Source organism: Staurois parvus, unplaced genomic scaffold (genome assembly GCF_062004578.1).
Source record: "Staurois parvus isolate SC_StPar_1 unplaced genomic scaffold, SC_StPar_1.0 ptg000029l, whole genome shotgun sequence".
NCBI classification, from domain to species: Eukaryota; Metazoa; Chordata; class Amphibia; order Anura; family Ranidae; genus Staurois; species Staurois parvus.
This window is the reverse complement of record NW_028317825.1, coordinates 4,873,239-4,888,970: the sequence shown is the minus strand read 5'-3', so window position 1 is coordinate 4,888,970 and position 15,732 is coordinate 4,873,239. Positions and strand designations below refer to the sequence as shown.

The 15,732-nt window shown below is 41.5% G+C and overlaps 1 protein-coding gene across 1 annotated transcript in view; it reads right to left on the bottom strand.

Annotated features, from left to right (window-relative positions):
• Positions 1-15,732, bottom strand: part of BAZ1B (bromodomain adjacent to zinc finger domain 1B) — a 93,866-nt gene that overhangs the window by 9,685 nt on the left and 68,449 nt on the right. The window contains exons 9-16 of the mRNA XM_089657409.1: positions 13,034-13,155; positions 12,326-12,428; positions 12,016-12,114; positions 9,270-9,447; positions 9,000-9,185; positions 1,107-1,254; positions 767-914; positions 555-673 (exon numbers count right to left, since the gene is read on the bottom strand). Coding sequence (XP_089513535.1) covers positions 555-673; positions 767-914; positions 1,107-1,254; positions 9,000-9,185; positions 9,270-9,447; positions 12,016-12,114; positions 12,326-12,428; positions 13,034-13,155 — 1,103 coding nt within the window. The remainder of the gene's footprint in view (positions 1-554; positions 674-766; positions 915-1,106; positions 1,255-8,999; positions 9,186-9,269; positions 9,448-12,015; positions 12,115-12,325; positions 12,429-13,033; positions 13,156-15,732) is intronic.

Genomic DNA, 15,732 nt, shown 5'->3' with positions numbered 1-15,732 from the left:
GAGGTGTGGAATATAAAGGCAAGCATGTTCAGAAAGGATATGCAGCAACCCAGGTGTAAACCATCCTATAATGAATCCCCATGGCAAAAAGGGAATGAGGAAGCACGAGAGTATAAGGGCTCTAGGTGAAGTTGTGGTGTGTGAATAGTGGTGTGATGTGATACCTGGTCATCCACCAGAGACTAAGCAGTTGAACTTTAGCACCAAGTTTGTAAAATGTATGCTGTAAAAGTGAAAAAATTGCAAACCTAGCCCGGGTTTTCAAAGTAATGGTCAGAGCTACAATGTGACCCTGTCTTATCTGCCCACCACACTGGACTGTATGTAAAAGTCCAAGCCTCGCTCAACATGGTGGGCATGAACTTGGTTTCTAAATTTTCAAACTGGAACGGCATCTTTCAAGCTTTGTTCTGCTACCTGTATTCTGGGATGCCTTTCATGAGTAGATGTTAAGTACAAAAAAGTCCTGCACCTTTTGACGTTTAAACGATGCAAATTTCAATAATCTTTTACATACTTGTAAATGTACTTATTTAAAGAGGATGTTTACTTACATCTGATCCTTCCTCCATAATCATTGTCACTTCCTGACTCATCGTCATTTTCATCCTCCTCCTCTTCTTCCTCTTCCTCCTCCTCTTCATCATCATGACTTGATTCTTCAGCATAACTCCTTTAAAGAACATAACATTTTTAAAAATGTTTATATTCACAAATTGTTTGAATAATTTTAGTTGAACTATTTATTAGGTTTTTATATCCTTACCTGCCCCGTGAACTGCGCCGAAGAGTTGCTGGCTGACAAGCAGGACATAGCCATTCACCATCTGGTATGTTTAAAAGTACTGGCCGCAGACAGAAGAGATGGAATGCCTTGTTACACTCATCACAGAGGATCAGCTTGTCATCCTCACCTGCAGAGTGAATAAAAAACCCCCCACACAAATGACTTTGTAAGACAAGCTTATTGCAATAATACCTACAGCCACAACCATGTTACCAAGTTAGTCAAAATGGTTGCAAAGAGGTTTATAGCATTTGGAGGAAAAAAAAAAAAAATTACAAACTAAATTTAAAAAAAGAATCAAAATGTTTTCTATGCATACCTTTCTTGCGACATACTTTGCAACGGGCATTTTCTGAAGACATATCCCACTTAATGCAGGCATCTAGCATACCCAAAAGCACATGCATACGAGAGAATGTCTGCGCCTCTCTGATGGCGGTCTTCCATTTCTCTACTGCTGAGGCAATCTGCAAAAGGAAAGTGTGTAATGAGCCTGGATAAGTATATGAACCATACATAGCTGGAAGATATACCATGACACCAGTTTACAGTTTATATGCGCATTTGAATTCCAACTGAATGCATGCATGCTATTCTGGCATGTGTGCCTAAACAACCTAATTGAAGTCTTTGGCATAGATGCTAAATGGAGAAGCCCATCTACCTTCTACAAGACTCCGATTTATGACTGACCCAACTCTGATGGTTTCCTGGCAAGATTGTCTACTAGCAGTGTCAGATGCAGCCTCAATGCCACAAGGCTGTCAATATGTTGCAGTGTGTATAGTAAGTCAAGCAAAAGCAATGTATGCCAAGTGCCCTCTGACATTTTAGAGGAAAAAAAAAAAAAAAAAAACGATCTCTGGTAATACCCTCCAGGATCTGATTTGCAGATAGACTTGTTGCAAAGGTATGAGCTTCGATCTGCAGATAATGCAATTTAAAACACAAAGAGATAGATAGCAAAAAAAGTACACATTCACTACTTAAAGGCACAAGTTTTGGGGATTTGGAGGGGGCAGAGATCACAAGGTTAATAGTTGAAAAAAATATACTATTTGAACTAGAGTTTAGTGCCACTTTAACCAGTTGCTGACCATCCTGCAGCAGTACATCTTCGCTGTGCAAAATTACACACACACACACACACCACAAAAAAAAAAAAATAACGGAACACTTTTTAATCAGAGTATAGCACCAAGTCAGTTAAACTCCTGGGATATTGGTCTAGTCAGTTACTTACAGGAGGGGAGTGTTAATCAGTTTCAGCTGCTTTGGTGTTCTTGAAACAGGTACACTAGATGGGCAACAATGAGACGACCCTCAAAACCGGAATGATTTTATAGGTGGAAGCAACTGACTCATCTTTTCTGTTTTTCACTAGTTTTGCATTTGGCTAGGGTCAGTGTCACTACTGGTAAAAAGCGATACCTGGACCCCACAGAGGTTGCACAGGCAATCCAACTCCTCCAGGATGGCACATCAATACGTGCCATTGCCAGAAGGTTTGCTGTGTCTCCCAGCAGTCTCAATAGCATGGAGGAGATTCCAGGACACAGGCAGTTACTATAGGAGAGCTGGATAGGGCTGTTGAAGGTCCTTAACCCATTAGAAGGACGAGTATCTGCTCCTTTGTGCAAGCAGAAACAGGATGAGCACTGCCAGAGCCATACAAAATGACCTCCAGCAGGCCACTGGTGTGAATGTCTTTGGCCAAACAATCAGAAACAGACTTCATGAAGGAGGCCCAAGGGCCTGACATCCTCTAGTGGGCCCTGTGCTCACTGCCTGGCATCAGAGCCAGTGAACACCAGAATTGGCAGGTCCACCACTGGCGCCCTGTGCTTTTCATAGATGAGAGCAGGTTCACCCTGAGCATGGGACAGACATGAAAGGGTCTGGAGAAGCCATGAAGCATGTTATGCTGCCTGTAACATCGTTCAGCATGACCATTTTTGGTGGTGGGTCAGTGATGGTCTGGGGAGGCATATCCATGGAGGGACACACAGACCTCTACAGGCTGGACAATGGCACCCTGACTGCCATTAGGTATCAGGATGAAATCCGTGGACCTATTGTCAGACCTTAAGCTGGTGCAGTGGGTCCTGGGTTCCTCCTGGTGCACGACAATGCCTGGCTTCATATGGCAAGAGAATGCAGGCAGTTCCTGGAAAATTAAGCAATTGATACCATTGAATGGCCCCCCACTCTCACCTGAAATCCAGTAGTATACCTTTCAGGATATCAAGTTTTAGTCCTTCCAATGCCGCCAGGTTGCTCCCTCAGACTGTCCAGGAGCTCAGTGATGCCCTGGTCCAGATCTGGGAGGGAATACCCCAGGACACCATCCGTCGTCTCATTAGGAGCATGCCCTGATGTTGTCAGGCATGCATACAAGCACATGGGGCCCAAACTACTGAGTACCATTTTGAGCTGCTGCAATTAAATTTCAGCAAAGTGGACTAGCCTGCTGCATCATTTTTTCACTTTGATTTTCAGGGTGTCATTGAATTCAGTCCTCTGTAGGTTGAGAATTTTCATTTCCATCACAAGATGGGGCATCCTTACACATTACCCAGTCCATATCAGTATAGATAGATATCCACCATGATATTTTTCGCCATTTAAATCTGATGTGTTTTCAAATCATTCCTCTTTTTTTTGAGAAGTGAATACACACCATATATATTTAACTAACACACACACTTGAAAAAGTATTCATAACCTTTTAAATTTTTCACATTTTGTCATGTTGCAACCATTAACGTAAATGTATTTTATTGGGATTTTATGTGATAGACCGACACAAAGTGGCACATAATTGAGAAGTGGAAGGAAAATGATAAAACTGTTTTCAAAATGTTTTCCAAATAAATATCTGAAAAGTGTGGCGTGCATTTGTATTGCGCGCCCCCCCCCCCCCCCGAGTCAATACTTTGTAGAACCACCTTTTGCTGCAATTACAACTACAAGTCTTTTTGGGTATGTCCACCAGCTTTACAATCTAGAGAGTGACATTTTTGCCCATTCCTCTTTGTAAAATAGCTCAAGCTCTGTCGTTTTGGATGGAGAGCATCTGAGAACAGTTTTCAAGTCTTGCCACAGATTCTCAATTGGATTTAGGTCTGGACTTTGACTGGGCCATTCGAACAAATGAATATGCTTTGATCTAAACCATTCCATTGTAGCTCTGGCTGTATGTTTAGGGTCGTTGTCCTGCTGGAAGGTGAACCTCCGCCCCAGTCTCAAGTCTCTGGCAGACTAACAGGTTTTCTTCTAAGATTGCCCTGTATTTGGCTCCATCCATCTTCCCATCAACTCTGACCAGCTTCCCTGTCCCTGCTGAAGAAAAACATTCCCAAAACATGATGCTGCCACACATAGCAAACATGTGGAAGAAGGTGCACTAGTCAGGAGACCAAAATTGAACTTTTTGGCCTAAAAGCAAAATGCTGTGTCCCCCACATGGCTTCACATAAACTGCAAACAGAACTTCTTACAGGTTTCTTTCGACAATGGCTTTCTTCTTGCCACTCTTCCATAAAGGCCACATTTGTGGAGTGCACGACTAATAGTTGTCCTGTGGACAGATTCTCCCACCCGAGCTGTGGATCTCTGCAGCTCCTCCAGAGTTACCATGGGCCTCTTGGCTGCTTCTCTAATACACTCCTTGCTCAGCCTGTCAGTTTAGGTGGACGGCCATGTCTTGGTAGGTTTGAAGTTGTGCCACACTCTTTCCATTTTCGAATGATGGATTGAACAGTGCTCTGTGAGATGTTCAAAGCTTGGGATATTTGTTTTTATAACCTAACCCTGCTTTATACTTATCCACAACTTTATCCCTGTCTGGTGTGTTCCTTGGCCTTCATGATGCGGTTTGTTCACTAATGTTCTCTAACAAACCTCTGAGGGCTCCACAGAACAGCTGTATTCATACTGAGATTACATTACACATAGGTGGACTATTTTATTTTCTAATTAGGTGATTTCTGAAGGCAATTGGTTCCACAAGGATTTTAGTTAGGGGTATCAGCGTAAAAGGGGGCTGAATAGAAAAACACACGCCAAACTTTTCAGATTCGTAAAAAAATGTTTAAAACCATTTATCATCTTCCCTCCACTTTATGAATATACACACACACACACGCACACACACACACACACACACACACACATATATACACATACATACATATACACACACATACATATGATTTTGCATTACCTGGTAGGGGGCACGCACGTGTCGCCCTACGTTCCTGAAGATGTAAATCAACAGGTCCCAGCCAGTGATTCATGGTCAGGACTCTGATCAGTGGAGCAACTAACAGGGGAGAGGTCTGTGTGTAAACATAGATCTCTGTCAGCGGGGATATGCTGCTTTCTAGCTCTATGCAAAGCAGAGAGAACGTAGCACGTCCCCTAGTACAACTACACTAGAAACAGCACACAGGCAACCCTTTCATTTCCCCGAGATGTTAACCCCTTCCAGCCCAGTGTCCAAAAGGAAAATCGTGATATATTGTCTAACTGCATAAACCAAAAAACAACCTGAAAAGTCCTGGTTTGTCCTTACTTTGTATTACTCTGTTTTAAATAACATCATTGCTAAACAGGTCTATAAATGTACTAGTACTAATGTAAACATTTTGGATCCATAGGGGGTATTACAGGAATGAGGTGAAGTGAAGGGATTACATTATCCAGTTACATGTATCATATTTAACTATTGATATTCTTTATTTAATCGCCTCCTGCCCGCCATATAAGGTAATGATGGGCGCAAGGCGGTTCTCTCGTTCTGGGAGGATGTCATATGACCTCCTCCCACTCTAACCGCGCATACACGGCTTCAGGGGCGTGCAGCGATCGTTGGTGCGCTGTGTCCCTCGGACACAGCAGATCAACGGAAAGAGCCGAAGATGTCAGCTTGGTCATGTGATCAGCTGTGTCCAATCACAGCTGATCACATGTAAACAGGGAAATGCCGGTTATCAGCATTTCTATCCTCACGAGCTGTCACGCCGACAGCTCGGGAGGAGTGGAGAGCCGGTAATCGGCATCCCTCAGAGGGGACATGTACACAGATCATCAGGGCACTGATGATCAGTGTAGCCCCATCAATGCCACCTGTCAGTGCCCATCAGTGCCACATATCAGTGCCCATCTGAGCTGCCTTTCAGTGCCACCTATCAGTGCCAAATATGAGTGCTGCCTTTCAGTGTCCATCAGTGATACCTGTCAATGCCCATCAGTGCCAATTTGTGCCACCTATTTGTGCAGCCCATCAGTGCCCATCACTGCAGCCTCAGCGCACAAGGAGAAAAATCACTTATTTATAAAATTTTATAACTAAAAAAAAAAAAAAAGTTTTTTTTTCAAAAATTCAGTTTTTGGTTTGTTTAGCAAAAAATAAAAAAAACTCAGAGGTGATTAAATACCACCAAAAGAAAGCTCTGTCTCAAAAGAAAGCTCTGCCTCAAAAAAAAGTGATAAAAATGTCATATGGGTACAGTGTTTCATGACCGCACAACTGTCATTCAAAGTGTGACAGCGCAAGAAAGCTGAAAATTGGCTTGGGCAGGAAGGGGGTATACGTGCCCTGTAGCAAGTGGTTAAGATTTGCTGCCCATGAAAACCTGAAATGAATCCACAAAAAAAAAAAAAAATCAATAACTTAAGAAAAAAACATTAAGACATACTATACAACAATTAGGTCAAGGACTGTTCAAAATTCATCATAATTATACATTTTATTTTAATATAAAAATCATATGAAAACAATGAAAAGTGAAATGCTAGCAAAAAATAGGAAGACTTATCCTGTCACATTCAGTCAACTTCAACCATGCAAGCAATGAACATGGACACTGTACTAAAACAACAAATACTCGAGAGAAAACCCGTGTTCCACTGCTTAAACCTTTCCTGTAAAATGGAAGCAAATCATTTCTAGCTGATTAAATGTCTGCTACTGAAACAATGTGTTTAAGCATCAACTTTAATCACTTTTCTTTCAGCATTGCTCAATCCTTATGCGGTCTAATTTTTACAGCAGTCCTTTTTAATGAATTAAAACTTTCATAAGAAATATTTTAAAAATTAACTTCATAAACCAGGTTAAGGGAAAAAAATTGAAAAATAAACAAAGGGAAAACTTGAGTGACCTACGTGCGCCAACCAAAGTTGATTGATACACTGCTGCCACCATGTGGACATTCAATTTAGTGCCACAAGTCTAAACATTCCTGCCAATAAAACATGCCCAAGCGATGGCCATAAAAGGGGAACTCCCATCCAAACATTAATACTATTTGCACTTTGTAAAATGACACAGATGTCAAAATTAATAAAATGTCTGGCGCAAAATCAAAGGCCTCTAAAAATGACCATACACAATTTAAGCTGTGTGGGGATAAGACAAAAGGCATCCTGACAAAAAAATGGAAAACCTGGCAGCAGTGAGCTGGCACCACATCACAGCATTCAAGAGCACAAATATTTCATGCAGGGGTATAACACTGCACAGTACATTTAAAAAAGCTCAACAGAAAACACATTCTAAAATTCTCAGTTAATAAGAAATGAAAGATATTAAAAAGCAAAAAAAAAAAAATAAACACAATTACAATATAAAATACTGGGGGCAAAAATTAGTATGAAATTCCAACATTTCACATAGATGAGAGCTGTTGCTATGCAACATACACAGTTCCTATCAAAGGCAAAACAGCAGTGGGAGCCCAGAGCAAAAAGGAAAATATGTGCCTCAGAAGGGTCTTTAGCAAGGAGCATTTGGAGAAATCTATACATAAAAACAACCATTCTAGACTGTATTGAATACATTTGCTAAGTGTCCACAACATGGTTTGGTGGAATTTTCTTTAACTGTCAAAGCCACAAAATAACAGAAGGGCAGTCAAAAGCAATTCTCAACTACAATGGTCAGAAGTTTGTTTTAAAATTAATTAATTAGCCAGTATTGCTCCATTCAGTGGAAATTACTCCGTTGGGTCAACATTTGGTGACTCTGTTCTCCAGCAGAGATGCTGGCACACTCAGCGCTACATCTTGATCTACCCCTATACCATACTATGTTGAGAAGCTTGCTAGAAAGATTAACCACTTCCAAGTCCAAAACACTTTTACCCCCTTCCTGTCCAGGCCAATTTTCAGCGTTATCACACTTTGAATGACAATTGCGTGGTCATGCAACACTGTACCCATATGAATATTTTAGCTTTTTTTTTTTGAGACAGATAAAACTTTATTTTGGTGGTATTTATGCACCACTGGGATTTGTTTTTTTTTGCTATATAAATGAAAGTCCAAAATTTTTTAAAGTATTTTTCTTATAAAATTTTGCAAATAAAATAATTTCTTCATAAATCTTGGCCAAAATTAATTCAGTTAACTTTTTAGTAAAAAAAAAACAAAAAAACAAAAATTATAATTTTTCAAATTTTTTTTTTACATTTGTTTTAACATACTGTAACCCTAGCAGTACAGTGTCACAATAGTGACACTGTACTAGTGAGGGGTGATGAAGATTTTTTTTTTTTTTTACACCGATAGCTTTTACACGCATAAAGGCTGTAAAAGCAATAATTTCTCCTTCTCTCTGGTTGCATTCTTGCAATAATTGAGAAATACTGTGTGAGCTGAGATTGGTCACAGCTTGTCACATGGCACAAGGCTGTTGTGAATAGCCTTGTACCATGTGACCTCTAATCATTCACACATTTCATTAGTAGTAAGCAATATCAGGAAGTGACATCTTGCTTACTACTATTCATATGACCACTGATTGGCCAGTGATCACATGATCAGGACCTCACACAGAGGTCCCGTACAGTGATCTGTGTTCCACTGTGTCCGGATCACGGTGCCGCGTACTACCAGGGAGTGCGCACATGCTGTAAATGCAGGCGCCGTTTATGAACAGCAACCCGCTGCTTCACTGCTCCCGTCCAGCTGTTTATGTACATGGGCCGGACGGGAAGTGGTTAAAAAGTGAAAATGCACTTTAATTCAACAACCACATCAGTTCCAATATTTTGTAGACTGCCTTTCAGACATGTGCACAGTGCTGAGGGGAGCCTGTAGCAGCATTTTCTATTGAGGCACTGAAGAAAATGTATAGCGAACCCTTATAATAACTTTATATTACAAGTGTTTATCAAGGACGTCCTAAAAACAGAGGTCAGCATACCTTGGCTTCCTCTGCCATCCTCTTCTCCTCATCCTGTTCCTCTGCTTTGGCTGCTGCCTCCTCTGATTGAGGCTTACGCTTTTTCTGCTTTGGAGCCATAAAACCTTGCAAAAACTTCTTAATGACAGCAGCTTGGAGAAATATAATGCACTCTCCAAAATCTTTTAGATTCTCCAAGGAACGAACCTGTCAAAATACTAGAAGTTAAAAACAGAAGCAACATCACACCGTCACAGATTAAGAACAGACAATACCATCCCTGTTTCATACCCTGGCTTCAAATTCTGTTGCATCATCCAGATAACCCAAGCCTCCCTTCTGCAGTCGTGTGGCAACCTCAACAACATCACTCCTCAAGAAATTCAGCAACTCCTGGTGTCCATCACATGTCTTAAGACCCAAGTTCTGCTTGCGAGCGAGATGAACGGAATGTAAGATGTCTTGATATCTGCACATAAAAAAAAAAAACAAAAAAAAAAAAAAAACGAAGGAACTCAATCAGCACATAATGGGGAAATATACACTGAGCTGTACATAATAAAAATATATCAAGATTGGTCTAGTGATGCAATTAACCTCCCTAGCGGTCTGATTATGTCCATATTTCTGAGCTCAAAGCAGTACATTTTTTGCATGGTAATATGTATTTTTTTTATTGTAGGCCTGAAATTTTTAGGAATAACTTACTTAAATCTGTCCGAACAAGAGTCTAGTAAACATCCCGGGTAGGATAAAACTTGAAACACGAAATCAAATTATAAATTTAATAATTATAAAAAATAATATAATAAATTTAATTCAATAATATAATCAAACCAAAAACAGTGAAATCTGAAATATAGCACCAAGTTTGCACATCACTGAGCAAAGTCGCAAAATAGTTTTCAGTGTGATGACGAATTTCTCCACAAATCATTATCACTCAATTCTGCAAGTGGATCTAATTTACTATCGCTGTTCTCTAGCTGGTCTAAAACCGCTTTTGACCTAAAGGGACGCTTTTTGGACGCCATGGACAGAAAGAACAGTACAAATGCAGGCAGGGCACAGGACAAAGCACTAGGGACAAAATGTATGTGAAATGCTTTGATACAGTAATGTTTTACTATGTGATTTTAATGAAAGTCACTTTTTGTCATTTTCAACTTTCCCGCCGTTCCGTCCCCCGTACGTCCCAACGCTCGCAGGGGACGGAACCCAGACAACAGATGCCGGCATCCACCGGATTACATTGCTGGGGACACTGCAGGAGGGACATCGCAGGAGCGCAGGACAAGGTAAATGATCGAGGGATCGTGGAGCAGCGCCGCATGGTAAGCCCGAGTATAACTCGGGGTTGCCGCTTGTGGTACTGAAACTTTACCCCGAGCTACACTCGGGAACACCGCCAGGGAGGCTACGGAAGAACCCTCCTGAACACATCGAGCTTCTATAGCAGGCTTCTCTGAAAATGCTAGTGCCTTGCTGCCTACGGTTTCAACACTTTCAGATCTGCCCATTTGCTTTACTGTCGCTAACATAGAACAGAGCCACTGATCTGCTCCCAACTGAAAAAATACTACAGGCATCACAGCAGCCCAGTGGCAGCCAAGGAAACAGTATTTCCAGAAGGAAAGGTCAGCAATGCGAGTCAAAAATTATTGACACAGCCTTGAACTTGAGTATTGGTCAACTTCCTAGCTAAAAATCAATTAATCCAGCAATGTAGATTCCGTGGTTCTATGGGAGCACAAGACGATTAATAAAGCTTTTTAATAGTGTTTATATCAATAGTATTCGATAATAAAAACAAATATTCATTTTAAAGGCCCATACATATTTTTATGTTGCATTAAAATTACCTATTTATTGAATGGGCCGACAAGCCACAGCTGAGCCATGTCACACATGCACCATGTTTTCTGATGCAGCACGTACGGTGTGTTGTGTATGCTGCATTTCAGGTGCATTGTGGTAACATGCAATAAAACTTACGCTTTACACCCCAACACGTGTGAATGGGACCTTTATATTCAGGAGCAAGGGAAAGTACACTTTTGTGCAAGCGCTGGTCTGGAGAACAAATTAAGCACTGTCTAGGGCAGGGGTCTGCAACCTTTAAGACATAAAGAGCCACTTGGACCCGTTTCCGAGAGGGAAAAAAAGACTGGGAGCCGCAAAACCATTGCAACATTTAAAACAAATCCGACACTGCATATACTGCAAAAAGCGCTCTGGTCATGAAGGGGGTTTAAGGGCCCAGTAAGCAAAGGGTTAATCAGGGCCACAGTGTATCGTCATAATCACAATCATAGCCTTAGGTCAGTGGTGGGCAACCTTTTTTTTCAACTGAGCCAAATCTCGCCAAAACCACGATTGAAATTTATTTATTTTTAAAACTGAAAATACATCCCGCATATAGTAATTCATCCCCCCTATAGTAATTCATCCCCCCCTATAGTAATTCATCCCCCCCTATAGTAATTCATCCCCCATATTAAGTCCCCAAGTCCCCCGTGTCCATTCACTTACCTTTGCTCCGCGCGTTCCTCTCGCCGTGTTCCCGCGCCGTTCCGGTGTAGCATGAAAATCTGTCTCCTATGAGGATCTGTCCCCCTCGACGTATCTGCGCATGTGCCAGTTTCAAGCATTAGCAGCCGCTCGGCGATCTCCGGCACATGCGCAGATACGTCGAGGGGGACAGATCCTCATAGGAGACATGCTACACCGGTCTTCAGGGCGGACTGTGAGAGGAGCCTAGCGGGAGCCTAGCTCCGTGGGCCGGATTAAAAGGTCAGCCGGGCCGTAGTTTGCCCATTGCTGCCCTATTGCCTGTCACCTGGTGGGCAGTGTGCTCCGGAGCCGCAGCCAAGGTGAAAAAGAGCCGCGGGTTGCCGACACCCGGTCTAGGGTATACAAAACGAGACTGCATGGCTACATTTGCTTAAGGGGATCTGTGACTATGCAGATCGTACTAATGGGTTATTCTGTTTTATATTAAATGGCAGCACACAAAGTAATTATTTTGATGCCAAACCTTTTCTGTAGTCTCTCCTTTAGTTGGTTCTCTCGAAAGCCTTGAGGATGAAGAGAGTCCAGAAGCTCATCCAACTCCTTCTGTGCATCACATACAAACCTAAGTAAATCGAGAACAAAGCTCAGCAAATCACAGATATTGCGTGCTCTTCTTTGTCCAATGCACATATAAACTCTGCCCAACACCCTTGTAGTTTGGGCAGCAAAACACACCTCTGGAGAAGTGAACCAGCAGCCATAGTAGGTAGATGGTATATTGTTATACAACCTAACACTGAAGTTCATAGATCAACAGAAGTAATAGGACTCACCAGAGATTCTGCCCTTGTTTAGGCACTGTGCTCTCCACTACTTTCTCCTCTTTCTGAATGGAATCCTCTGGGCCATCAACACTGCTGTCTGCATCTTCACTCTCTATGTTACCCATACAGTTTAAAATATAAAAAAATTCAGGTCAAAAATTGCTGCAGATATACATACCATGGACACATGATACTGATAAAGAGAAAAACAGCATTAAGTTAACACAATGCAGTGCTGGAAATCATTCAGTAGAGATCTATACATAATATTGGGCTACATTCACACACAAGTTTTTGCCACTGTACAAATGGCAGCAACAGGTACAGTATCTCCTGATTCCTGCTTTTTGACAGGTGTGAGCAGCTAGCTGTGGCTGCCAAGCATGCGATGTCTAGTATGCCATTATTGCCCAGTGGCTATAGCCACCAGCAGTAATCACTATCTCCAAGCAGAGATGTCTCCCTGAGACCCCCACAGAGAGCACACAAAAGCTCAGAGGGAGGGATACCCCCGTCAACACTGACTTTGGTTGCAGGAAAGCGGAAAAAAAAAAAAAAAAAAAAAATCACATCAAATATGGCCTGCCTTACAGACTTGACCACAAGATATACCACCTTTGTCAACTGCTGATAAAAGACAAGGGATATTAGATTTTTCTGAAGATATGAACTGTAGCATCTTGACTGTGGTAGCCATATACAAGGGAAAATGCTTACCGTCATCAGGTTCCTCTTCCTCCTCTTCCTCCTTAGGAAGACTGAAGCTATAATTTATACTGTCATGTACCCAGCCCTTCTCAATGAACAGTCCAGGAACACCATCCGAGAACAGCCAATATCTATTAATAAGCAAGATTTTTCAATGTTAAAACTGTGAAGCATACAGAAGACTTTGACCCTAGACTTACAGGACAAGATATTAGATGGTAAAAAAACCCACATTTGAACAAGAAAGTTTGGGTATATCTACATATATAAAATAATAAAAGGAAAAAGAATCAAAGACCTTTTGAAGGTGGAAGAAAAAAAAAAAGGCCACAATGTATTCTGCTACATGTCTTTGCTAAAAAAAACAACAAAAAAACAAAAAAAACAAAACACACAACTCAATATGTGTAAACTAATTGGTTTACGTGAAAGTTATAGCATCTACAAATGACGATACATGTATACACTGGAATTTTTTTAAGTAGGTGTTGTACTCACAAACAACAATATAGTCAAGGCACATAAAGAACAGCTGGGTCAACACCGCTGAGTAACAGTCCGCAATAGGGAGTGTAGACATCCAATAGGCTGACGCGTTTTGAGGGCTCTGAGGAAGAGGCAAGTCCTCGAAACGAGTCAGCCTATTGGATGTCTACACTCCCTATTGCGGACTGTTACTCAGCGCGGTGTTGACCCAGCTGTTCTTTATGATGTGCCTTGACTATATTGTCATTTGAGTCATTATCATTGAGTACAACACCTACTTTATTTTTTATTAAACATTTTTTATGGTAATGCACTAGGCCTGTGTTCCCTCTGACATTAGTGGCACAGGTAGGGCGGTGTTCATGCACCCTACCCGGAAATGCAATACGCACGCACACGATTTTGCGCAGCCCTGTAGCAGTACTTCTGCTATAGGGCGGAGGGCAAGGGGTTCATCATAATGGATTAGAATATATGCTGCACCTTCAGGTCACTCGACACCACTCAAAGCTTTAAACATTTCTTCACAACCACTCCCACCAACCAAAAAAAGGCACAGACTCCCGTGCCCTGTATTCCAACAAAAATTGATTTTTGCAGGCATTTCTTTTCTCTACAGTACAGGACACAGATCTTTAATAAGAGATGGGACATCCCAAAGCAGTATTGGAGGGTTCTCCTGAGGAAGTCATGTGATATGACACGTAGGGTGGGCCGATGACGTCAAGCCGCTAAACCAGAAGTTTACAACTCACCATCTTGGAATTTCCTGAATGCATTGGAGTTTATTGTGACAGCAGTTTTTACTGTGGTGTCCCAGCAGGACACTTAACTGTGAGTGAACTTAGTTTTTTAAAATAAATTATACAACATGGCTACACTATAGCAAGCGTTTATCCCGCATATCCTCCGCATATGTAAACAAAGAGGAGACGAGATCACCTGCAGCAAAGTGAGGAGGAGAGTGGAGCTAACACATACCTACCCGGCTTAAAAGTGAAAGATGCTATTTGACCTATGCTATTTGGGTCATAAAAAAAAAAAAAAAAAAAAAAAAAAGAGAAGAAGGAGGTGAGAGTATATATTTATGTCTCTGGTGGAGGAGCACCTCTAAGAATATATGTGGACACAAGGAAAAAGGAGCACCTGCTTGGCACAAAAGTTATATATGCACGGATACAATCACATATGAAAGACTATAAATTGTGGTCATTTTATTCATGTTTAAATCACGTTTGATGCACCTAGTAGATTGCATATAGTATATGGAAATATATGCGCGGCACTAATATAAGATATGTATTGGAGGGGAGATCAACTAATATGCAACAACAATTTTATAGCCAACACACCCTCAAGCTCAAACTAGGCAAACCAAGATCAAATAGCCAGCAAAACCTCACAACTGAAACTGGCATCAGCCGAAGCTTGAAGATGAACCAACAGACCTGATAGAAAGCAATATTGGGACGAGGCAACCCCCTAAGCTTGAGAGAATAGGCTCAAGAAAATGATCTTGTGACCTTACCTGGCATTTGTGGAAGATGAAGTATCCTTTTTAGCTCCTTCAGGCAAGACAAAGACCAAAACAAGTCCAAGCAGTGGAGAGCTGCCTCCTTTGAATTTTTTTTTAGGAGTGGAACATTCAACAATCTGGCAAAGGCCAGGGGGCTCCACTATAATGGGAAGAAGGTCCATAAAATAACTATTGGCCAATTTGGGGCTACCAGAATCATTGGAGGTCTACCTCCCACCTGCACAGATGACCTGGTAGCAACGGAAGAGTGGGTGGGGGAGGCACAAAGTTGATTCCAGATACTGCTTGTACTGGACAGAGTCCCAGCATTGACCAGTCTCCCTAAACACCTCTGGTTTTAGCTACCATTCCATCTATGTCATTTTCAAATGACAAAAAAAAAAAATAAATCCGTAAAATCCTTTTCTTGGGAGCACATCTTGGGACATAGATCGTTTTCATATTCATGACGAAAGATTTTACTGCCACCTTCAGGTGATTGTAACAAAATTGGAAATTATAAAGCACCACACCACCAAGAGGTTCAGATACAACTTTCAGAAGAACAATCCAAAAAAGTATCCGACATCTCACTGGGTCCAAAGATACCCCCCTTCATCAGAGCTTGAAAAGAATAGACACCCTAGGAATAAACTGGACCATGTTCTTTCTTCCAGAGTGGATACAAGCCTAGTCAGCACAATAA